The sequence below is a fragment of the Haplochromis burtoni genome, unplaced genomic scaffold (genome assembly GCF_018398535.1).
Source record: "Haplochromis burtoni strain Fernald_Lab_line unplaced genomic scaffold, NCSU_Asbu1 Contig_130, whole genome shotgun sequence".
In the NCBI taxonomy this organism is placed as follows: Eukaryota; Metazoa; Chordata; class Actinopteri; order Cichliformes; family Cichlidae; genus Haplochromis; species Haplochromis burtoni.
The window spans coordinates 529782-541035 of record NW_024582491.1 but is presented as its reverse complement, the minus strand read 5'-3'; the positions used below and the strand labels follow the sequence as shown (position 1 = coordinate 541035).

The following is an 11254-nucleotide window of genomic DNA, read 5'->3' as shown; positions in this document are numbered from 1 at the left end:
TAGTGAGGAAAACTGATCGGAAAACCTATTTTTATTTTGTTTACATGCAGTCCTCTGTCCACCTGCTATGTTTAAAGAATAGAATTACTTCATAAATGACAGAGAGGAATGAACACACAGCTTAATGCTGACTATCACTCGCCCTTAACTACTTATTTCTTTTCTTTCCCTATGCCTCTCACTTTCCATTTCTCAAAATCTATCAGCCTCCATCTCTGCATAGCCACATGGTAATTTTAGAGGCCTGAGAAATTATGACTGCCTTCTCCCTCTCTCTTTCTCTCTCCTCAGTCTTGATGTAAAGTAAATGAAATTCCTTTGGAATACAAACTAAGCCATTACTGTGTTTTGGAGTTTTATGGCTGCATTTCCGTTCCCCTCAGCTGGACTTTCTTTCTGGTCCTGGGAGGAATTAAAAAAGCGAATTAAACGAGACTGCTGATGTTTCCTAAAAGGCAACGCGTTACCATTATGTCACTGGGGCTACAATCAATCAAACCTGGGACTGCAATAACTTTGGCTGATGACCAAGAACTTCAGTTAAAATAACAACCGTAAATGTAATTTATCTGTAAACAGATATCCAATATCTTAGAATTACTTTCATGTCTAGTTTAGCAGCAACATATTTAGCAGTGTTCAAAAACGTACAGGAATAGAGTTTAACACTGAATTTAAATCAGTTTAAACAAACAAACAAACACATTGTGTGTTATGTCCTACATTTGTACTACTACCAGCAGCCAGACCCATTGCTCTATGAACATGCTGCAGCATCGTTTACATGGATGACTCAAAAACAGCAGAGAGACTCATTGCTTACTTTTTGATCCTTTACAGCTGGCTCAGCAGTTTTACAAGTTCTAGTCCTTTCTAATAGAAGACAACTAATGTTGCACAATGTGCTTTATAGATTTCTCTAACTTGTCAAATGCAATGGCTTACACTGCTTTTCTCTGCAGATGCTGCATCAAATCCCCACATGAAGGAGTTTTAACAACAGTTGTGTGCTTGGGGCCTCCTCTTTTCACCACTATCCCTGCAGTAGCCTCAACACCTGATTCCTTTTAACAGACTTGTCAGAAGAGATAGGACCATGCCACATGACAGGGGAAGAGGAGCAGAGTGGAAGATGTGGAAACCATATGTTCATCAACCACTGGTTCCATAACTCCTGCTGTGTAATACACACAACTCTAATACACATGTCTGTAGTCACAGGCATTATCTTTTACGTACTGGCACAGGCATATGTAGTAATGCAGACGTAAATGCATGCTTCTTATTGACATCATGCATTTTCTGTGCACAGGACACATATGTGTAATAGTAACACGCATTATATTGCAGAGTATACATCAGGAAGGACGTACAGTTCATTTTTTTCTGCCTGTCATTTCCAGCAGCTGCTAAATAATCAACATCCTCTTCCTTGGAGTAGAGAAAGTGTAGCATTGTCACACAGATCCTCTCACACTGAGGCTTCTGTAGGCATTATCAGAACTGCAGAAGACACCACCCCCTCTATGGTCATATATATATATATTTCTTTAACCCCCTTTCACTCAATATTCTTTCCTATTCCTCCACCCACAATAACCCCTCCCCCCAATCCCAACTCTATCATCACATCTTCCTCCAACTCTCTCTCCTCTACACACATCAGCTCCCTCTTATTCTCTACTGTAACTCAATATGTGGCCAATCAGCTCGAGGGTTTGCTCAGGAGTTTTGCTCATTACAGACTTTACAGCTGTGGGGCCTCGCTGAAAGTCAGACATCTGCAGCACCTTCCAAAATCTTTCCTCTCCTGGGCCAGCACACATAAACAGACAGAATCGGTACTGTAGGTGAAATGGCTATGGGAGTTCAGGAAAGAATGTGAAAGATAAAGAGAGGAGATGGGGAGATGAGAAACCTATGCTGCAGCCGGAGAAAAGTAGGAGAAGGAAAAGACGAGGGCATCCAAGCCCAAAGCTTCAAACTGAATAAAAAAGCTAAAAGCCAGTTGGGAATTATTTTGTCATAGTAAAACTTTGTACACTTACAATGTTATAGCCATCAAGAACTAATGCTAAACTGTTGTTACAATAATGTAATCTTTGATCGGCTGTCTGTATTTATGTACTTGACCCATCCTTGCATCATATTTTGAGAATCTAGTGGTAGATCATTTATCAGTCGCTATACAGCTGCTTCTCAGTCACACAATTGAATTTAAAACCACAATAACAAGGCCATTCAAATAAAATCAGACCAAACACAGATGGCTTTGACTGGGCTAAGAAGAGAGGGTGACAAAACATGTTTTGCATGTTCTGTTCCCACAAATTCAATTCCTAAAGGAATGGTCAAAAATATAAATCCAACCGACTGTTGCAATGACACTATCAGGCACTGACAAATGTCATATTTCTGTTTCAAGAAAAAAAAGAGAATATGGAGGAGGATGCAAAAGAACACAATTTGGGATGAATCTTTTCTTTAAGAATGAAAAGTTGGAAAGAGAGGATGGGGAAATGAGTGATAGGAGGAAAAGTGGGATGTCCTGTCCCCCACTGAGGCCCCGAAGGCTCGGTAGCTACTGCACCCTGCCAAAATATAACCTCATCTGTGCTTTGAGACACCTGGCTATTCACACCAGAGCATGCACGATGACTTCCACAGCTGTCTGACCATGTATTACATGTTTGGAAAGACAGCAGGGGTCTCTGTCATTCAATAACATGCAGTGTATAGGAGTTCTCATGACTCATGTCAAGGGAATTACAACGCCCCCCCCGGTGCAGCTCTACGACGCTTTATTTCCCTTTTAGTGCAGGTGATGTTAAGCAAAGACTACTGGCAGAGGTATGTGGATTCTCTCCTAATCTTGCATCTTTGTATGTGACTATAGCATCTGCACAATGAGCTGGACCATGGATTGGTTAATGCATTACTGTTCTTTGCTTTTTTGGAGTTTTGGAGTAAAGGCAGACATATAAGACATATACTCTCTATATACTATGGAAGAGACATAATATAACATAACATAAGATGAACGGCTATGAAAAGAGAATGCAAATACTAAGTGCCTTATACCCGCATTCTCTCTAATGGCCACCAGGGGGTAAAGCCTGTAGCTGAAAAAATATTTCTGGTCCTGTAGAAGTCTCTAGGAAAATGTCACTTGCACCGACCTCTGTGAAAAACCTTTCCTGGTGGGTTTGTGGGCTCATTGGATGCCTATTTTGAAAACTTTGGTTATTCTAAGTATTACGCAAAAGGCTATCTTTTTGATTGAGAACGTTACTCGTAAGATCTGGTTTCAGACCCCGGGCGTCATTTTCTACCTGCAAGACATCTCCCAGGTCTGCAGTGCTGATCTCAGGGTCTTCTGTGGTGTTGAAGGGAACAGGTGTTATCCTGACAAAGGTAAGGACACGAGGTTCTGGGTATCTCCACAACATCACCCCTGGGGTATCGTCTGTCTCGCTGTAAAACACCACCTCATGTGGACCTGGCAGTCTCTGTGAAGCTGCGAGGAAAGAAAACAAAACAAAACAAACAGGATTTTATTTAATTTGTCAGTGATTTTCTGTTGTGGTTATACTTCAGAGCAAGACTTACAGACTAAAAAGAGAAAACACATGACGAGTAACAGAAAAAAAGTGGCAGAACTAAAACAGCAAAAAGTAAACAAGGGGCAGAAATTGATTCTGGGGCAAAAACCCGCTGATACACTGAATTGAACAGAAATCCGGTTTAATTATAAGAGTGGCCTCTTCCCCCCCTGAGATATAGGTTAAAAAAAGCATTCTTTGCACTTTTTCTCCTTTTGGTTCAAAGGGACTATATTTAACTTGCATCCATGTTTTGTGTAGCAATGTTTGCATGGTTATTTGTACTATGGTATCTGAAACTACCAAAACAATTTTGCCTCAGAAATTGCTGTGGATGTTTCCATGCTTTCTGAGTGTTTATATGCATAAGGAGCCCTTCATAAACATAGTGGCTGAGTAAACATTTTTGCTATTGAGTAAACGGCCATTGATTGAACCACGCCAAGCACCTGCAAAAGCTGGAGAACGCTGGATCTAAACCTCTGAGTGGTGTTTTGACTCACTTTGTGGCTGCTGCTTGGGATTCAAGTCCTTTGGAAAAATGTTTATTTAAAAAAAAAACAGTCAAGCAGAGAATTTCTGCTTTGTTTGGTTCCAGGGCTTCACAAGTTGAAACTTTTGGTTTTGTATAAAACCATTTCTTGTCTGTGCTCTCTTAGAGGTGGACAGCATATTGTTCTCCAACAAAAAGGGCAGATGAAAGAACAGGCAGATACATTCATGAGGTTTTGCTTTCAACTGAGAGAAAGTGGGTTAGAGACTCATTCTGCCCTCGTTTCCACCAAGCTTTCATTTACTCTTCCTGTCCATCTACCCCATCTATCCCTGTCAGACCTGGGGAGCGGCACTTCCTGGTCTCTTTGCTCTGGGGCCCAGTTGGACAACATGTTGCAGACAGATTGTCCTCTTGGTTCTAGTTCACTACTGTACTTTTTTTTTCTGGTTCAGTCAGAATATTAAATGCATCAAAGACCAGTTGAACAGTGCAACAAACAAAGACTCAACCACAGCTGACAGAGTGGACGGTTGGTCTACAGCCAGAGAGAAGTTTGATCCTCTGTGTATAATGTTGCTGTGTGTGTCTAAAGGACAGCGCACACAAAGCACAAAGAGAGGGAATAAACACCATGTTACTCAGAGTGGAAACAGGCAGACATGTCTGATGAAACTTCTTTTCACACAGGGCTTTGATCTGACTTTGATTTAAGTCGATGTGTATCTTAAGTGACATCTCACTTTGTCACAAAAGCTCTTTTTTTTAGTTTGTCCAACTCACTTACACGAATATATGAATAAACAGCCATTGTTACTGTTTATCCTATGGACCGAAAGTTATCAAGAAACAATTACTACTATTATTATTACATTTCAATCTCTGTTCTATGAGCCGCACATCATCTCTACATACAGCACATTGACATTCACCTGAGTCCTGGATATACTGGAAATGTCCTGTGCGTAAGTCATCTGAGCTGTGCTCTGTCCGAGGAGAGGGAGAGCCTGGAGACGGAGGTGGCTGGGTGTGGCAGGCCTTGCCTTTTGCACAGCTTTCAGCTGAATCCCCTATCTGCAGGTGGAAGTAGGCACGGAGGTGCTCCTCTATCAGCTTCAGGCAGTTCAGGTGTTCCTGGCCCCAAAAGACCTGTTGTTGGGACAGAACAAAAAAGGTGAGATGACTGGGAGAAAGGATTAAAAGAGTAAAAGGGGAGCATAAGGAGCTCCAAATGGGGAAAAGTCGAAAGAAGTTAAATAACAGATGGGCATGAGGATAAGGCTACATGTTACAGACTTCTGGCTCTTCCTTGAAAAGCTGCATCAACACTTTCTTTTCCAAAACAGGAAGAGAAGGAGTCAGGATTACCCTCATCATCACCCATTCACAACCTTACCAACATTACCCAACACAACCTTACGTCTTCCCCACTTATCCGCGGCATTCCCCTTCCCCTGTTCCATCAAAGCAAGTCTGCCTGGGGTTTGGACCAAGGACCAGGAATCTCTGAGTCAAAAACTCTGCACACATGGAGCTGCCCGACTGCTCGGCCGCCGCTCACTAGCTTTGCAAGGGTGGGTTATGACTAAACTCTTAAAAACAGGAAAATTTGGGGATTTTTTTCCCCCCAAAAGTTTTCGGAAAGAGAGCACGAAAAGAAGGAATCTGAGGGAATTCCGGTGGTTTTCGTACAGCACTTGATTAAAACACCACAAATGCCAATATTTGCAGAGGGAAATGTATGATTACGTATTAAGTGTTGAGTTGCGAGTGATGTTTCTGTTTGTGGGCACGCAATAAGAGCATTAGAGAATCATTGAATAAAAGGGGTCAGGGGGTTCCCCCTGAGCGAGTAATGTGGAATAATACACTTGTAATAATGTGCTCAGTCAGTCACATTGAAGAGGGACTTTTCAGTGTGGGCATTATGTAACTTGTGACAGGAAAAAAGCCACACATATTCTCCCCCACTTCCCAGCCTCTATTAATAGCTTTTTAATATTCCACCACTTAACCAGTAGATATGACTCAAATGTACAGTGAAATTACAGCATGTAATTTCTACTGTCATCGCTTCACTCCAAAGAGGACAGAAGCCATGGTGAATTAAAAAGGAATATCAGATTCAAGAGGAGTGTTCAGATTGTGAGAAGCTATGATGTGAGTGGATGTCAGCATATAAATGCTGTATGGTTTAATTTGGAAACCAATGACAGTTAAGCGGATGTTTTAGTGGGTGGTAGGTCTACCTTGAGATTAAGACTAGTGTTGAGCAGGAAGAAGCTCATTAAAACATTTACAAAGCATTCTTCAGAGAGACTCATTTCCATCAACTATTGCTGTGCCTGATAATTAAACCTATACAAACCTGCAGGAGGCCTCCCTTCAGGTCTAGTAGCAGTTTGGGGGGGCCGGGCTCGGGTCCAGGGCTGCCACTGTGGCGACACCAACGAGCCTCTAAGGAACTGCTGCAGGAAAATGGTCCCAACAGTACACGGCTCCGCTCTTTTAGTCCAGTTCTCACCAACACATCTTTTACCTCGAGCAGCACAGAGGCGGCCTGAATGGCATCTTGGAAGACAAAAGAAGTAGCAATAAATGTCATGCACAGCACAGGGCAGAACTAAAGAGAGAAAACAGAAGGTAAAGGATAAATGGTTTGTGGGTAAAGTAGAAGCAGGCGCTCAGTAATTCTACAATGGAAAAAAGGACAAAGGTTCAGACAAATGGGGAAAAGTCGAAAATCAATCCTGGTTTCAAAGTGAAATATCGATACCTCTAACGATGTATAAAAACTAACACTGTTCATTTGCAACTGGGCCAGACGAAATTAAAAGACACAAACAACCGAACCTCAAATATCAGCTGCACAAATGCTTGCCTCTATGTTTTTGCACTGGTCAATTACAACAGTCTGGCACTGTGATAACAGAGCAGCAAAACATACAGTGCAGTTACACCAACCACATCCTCCTGGATATTGTGCTCGCCTGATGTTAATGGCATAAATACTTGGCTCTCTGGGGACGGAAACAACATTACTCTTCGCTCAGAACAGGCATATGTAAATGCCTTGGACCTCGTGTTCTGTGTGCAGATAACCAGCTAAACTATATTCAGTGTTAAGCCACCAGAAACACTGGGATTAGCCAACATCTGGGTGTAAAATTTACAACACAGAAACATTAGTTAATATAATGGGGCTCCATGAGTTCATTTCATGGACAGAGGCACACTGGGGTATTTGAAACAGTCAAACTAATCTGAAACTGCATATCTTTGTCTTTATATTGTAAATTGCTAAAGTAAAAGGTTTAGCAGGCACGTTACAATGAGAGAAAAGCCAAACACCCACTCACCCTGTAAGCCCCAAAGGTAGCAAAAGCCCCAGCTTAATAAGGAAAGCTTGAAACATCATCTGTCCTTTCCATTAAAACTGAGACGCATCATTGTGGTCACAAGCTCTCCTGAACTTGTAGTTTTGCTGCCATAACTCACTATACATGACAACAAGCTGTTGATGTGGGAGGGCTGATCAGGTCAGTTATAGCTACAGCGGTGGCAGCCCATTTGGAAACCTCAACACTGGATGACTAATAATGCCCTGAGAAGTGGTTCTTCAAACATGTCTTTTAACTCGAGACATTCTCACTCCAGCTGACTTGGCTGTTAGTCTGGGAAAGTCAAAGAAAGCAACACCTGTTTCTGCGTCTAGCAGGAAAAACAGTTTTTGAACTTTGTCAGACCGTTTTATATTTCTTCATAAATGTGACCGAAAACATCATCGTTTTTTCACACAACACCTAAAAGCCAAAGAAAGAAGGAATACAATTAATGAAATGACATAAAAATATTACTCAGTCATTTATCTGTTAAGGAAAATGACCCAGTATTACACATCTCTGTGGAAAAGTATAAGAAACTCTAGTTTTAGCATTCGATTTTACGGTAGATGGGAATTTTTAATTGGTGGGAGAGCAGTCAGGTGGGAGTGGGCGCTATGGTAAATGAACTGGGCTTTGAGGAAGTTGAATCATAGCACAAACACAGGAGATCGCTAAGGACTTCAGGAAAAAAAATTGTCAATGGTTCGCCAGGCTGGAAAAGGTTACACAACGTTCCCTGAAGAGTGTGGAATCCACTGATCGGCAGTCAGACAACATGTGTACAAATGAAGGGAATTCCAGAGCATCGTTACCCTTCACAGGCATGATCAACCATGCCAAGAGTGATGTGGGAGATCATACAGAAATCCCTGGTGGCTTCTAAGTTGCTAAAAGTCTCTCTTGCAAGAGGTCATCAATGCAGCATCAATGAGGAAGACAAACCAATGAGGAAACCAAAGCTCTCCAAACACAACACTGCTCCCTACTTGCAATTCACTAATGATAATTAAGACACCCCAGAAGGCTGTCCTGTATAAAAGATAGCATTTTTGGTTTAAATGAGAAGCCTCAGGTTTGGTAAAAAGGAAACACCGCACTGCAGCACAACAACCTTATTCTATCTGTGAAACAAAGAGGGATGGGGTTTGATTTGGGCCTGTTTACTGGATCTGGGCCAGGATGGCTCACCATCATTGATGGAGCAATTATTTCTCAGAAGAAAGTGGGTCATGCAGCGATGTGATGCTTAGCAACAAAATAGTTAAAAAAGATGAAAATGATGCCTTGGAAAAGCAAAGTCAAAGTCCTGACCTTAATCCAACAATTCATGGGAGAAAAAAACAATGATGTTTTGCACATTAGATGTGGCTAATGTTGCTCAAAGCGGTGTTCAGGACTGATCGGGAGAAAGGTTTAGCTGCAGTTATGAAAGAAATTGAAAGCAAGTCTTCATGCTTCAAGTTATTTTACATTTCAGCAATAAGGAATTCAACCCAGAACTCAGTGGTTCAAAACTGGCCATAGGTGCCAATGTAGGATAAGATCTGGGAACAGCGAAAGAAATATGATTCATATCATTTTCACACTCAAACAGTTCAGTGAGCCCTGAGGTCCCGTGAACAGGGACACCGTTATCATGGAAGACAGCAATCCCATTAAGTCTCAACATAAGATAAAGGCAGTCAGAACAACTGTGCATTGAACTGCAGTGATACCTCTTTTTAAAGAAACAAGTAGACATGTAGCAAAAAGCTGCCAACAGCATAACAGAGGCAATGTATGGTCAAACATTCAGGATTTACCTCTTTGATAATTTAAGCTGTTTAAAACATGGTAAACCCTTTGTTAACTCAGAATTAGCACCCAGAAATAACATCAGCATAAGTATGTAGAAAAAAAACCGCACTGTGCATGACATGATGTGTATGGAGCAGATGGCAAATTACACAGTGTTTGGATTGGCAGGCTACACTATCGATATTTTTCCATAAAAACCACACCAAAAATAAAACTTTTTATTCCTTATATTTGAAAGCTTTAGGTAAAGACAGCCTACTTGGAGCTTGCGGTTCACTTGGGGTAAAGCAAAAAATAAATGGGGGTTGAAGGAGAGATGGAAAGGCATATGAATTGGGGGACTGGGGGAGGAGGTGACAAATGAGGAGATGAATAGATATAGACACGGATGGTGGGAAAGAGTGTGGAGACGAGAACAGAGAATATGAGAGAGAAAGTGAGCTATGATGTGATGAAGATATGACACACAAGGATACTCAAATCTTTCCAGGCTTGGTCAACTGACTAAGGAACATCTTATTCAACATTAAAGTGCAATAACACAACATGGGGTTCCAAAGAAAGACAACTTCTATTGCATAAGACAATCTGGGGTAAAAGTTAAACTGGGATGACTCATTTCTTTCAGGAAAGACATTGTTGATACAAGTTGGCAGCTTACCTGGTAATATCTCCTGGTGCCGTAGCACAGACAGAGCTTGGCTATTACTTACTCAACTGTGGACAATGGGTTTATTTTCATGGCTACGATTTATTACACAGTTCAAGGGAACTCCCAAACTGGGTTGTTAAGATGAAAATCTTTCATGAACACTTATGTGTAAAAGCACATTTAGGTTAAGTGCAGTCACACATAGGCACATTTAGCAAAGTAGAGCCGAATGCCTACATCCATACAGATGTAAATCCAGACGTTTACCATGCACAGCCAGGTGAACAAGTGGAAATAAATACACACACATGCACATAGTCGCACGCACAGAGTGTGTAGCAAAGCATTTCCTCCCGTCTCACCATGCGTCATTTACAGCCCGGTTGACCGCAGCATCCTGATGTTAAAGCCAGCAACAGCAGCAGCCAACACTTTCAATAATCAGCCTAATTGGGAGTGGTTTTAATGAGGGGGAATCCCTTTCTTTCTCCATCGCTAACTCTGTTCTTGCTTTCATGCTGAATAATAGTCAGAAGCACATTTCTTCAGCCTGTTCCCATCCTTGCCTTTGCTCTTTATGACCATATTACCACTATGTAGGTTTGTCTCCAGAGACAGCAGACAGCCCAAAGACATTACGCAGCCGGACTGTGAAATTCTGCCATAAGGCGGAGGTAACATCTTTCAATACTGGTGAGATGATTTGAAATATGGGCTTTGTATAGCATATATGCAATATATTTATAAATGATGAGTATTAAACACAGACAAAACCAAACAGTGACACATTGGGCAAAGAAAAAGACCAAGAGGAGAAGAGAGAAGTAAGAACTTGATTAATAAGGAAGTAAATATAGGTGCACAGGCAGGTGTTTGGACTGTCTTGATCTAAGACAGGGCTGGTAAGAGAGGTGATCAATAAGGCCAGTGGACAGATGTCAGTGAATCACCTCTGCCCGATGTTCACATACAGTACATCGTGGTTACAAATAGGGGAAAACAAATTAAGAAGTTGAGTAATACTTTTTTCCTTCACATCTAAAATAATATGCCATCTGGTTATTTATTAATTTTGAATAAATAAACCATTGAGCCCTAATTAACTATACACATAGCACTGGTCTTTATATATCCCCTTAGGTGACTGCTAGAAACATCAGAGCTGTAAAACAGCTGTAACAAGTGAGGAACAAATACACAGCTATAGTCCATGGATGCATGTGCATGAATAACTGTGTAATTGTGCTAAATTATTAGAATGGAGTCAAGATAATAAACAAAGCCCATTGAGAATTAATTTGGATTTATGTACCTAATGCTAGTA

The 11254-nt window shown here is 41.3% G+C and overlaps 1 protein-coding gene across 3 annotated transcripts in view; it reads right to left on the bottom strand.

The window, feature by feature from the left end:
- Positions 1–11254, bottom strand: part of LOC102299397 (vacuolar protein sorting-associated protein 13B) — a 306909-nt gene that overhangs the window by 66402 nt on the left and 229253 nt on the right. For all 3 annotated transcript variants that reach the window (XM_014336114.2, XM_042224168.1, XM_014336109.2), the window contains exons 39-41: positions 6464–6666; positions 5028–5244; positions 3333–3517 (exon numbers count right to left, since the gene is read on the bottom strand). In XM_014336114.2, the coding sequence (XP_014191600.1) occupies positions 3333–3517; positions 5028–5244; positions 6464–6666 (605 nt within the window). The remainder of the gene's footprint in view (positions 1–3332; positions 3518–5027; positions 5245–6463; positions 6667–11254) is intronic.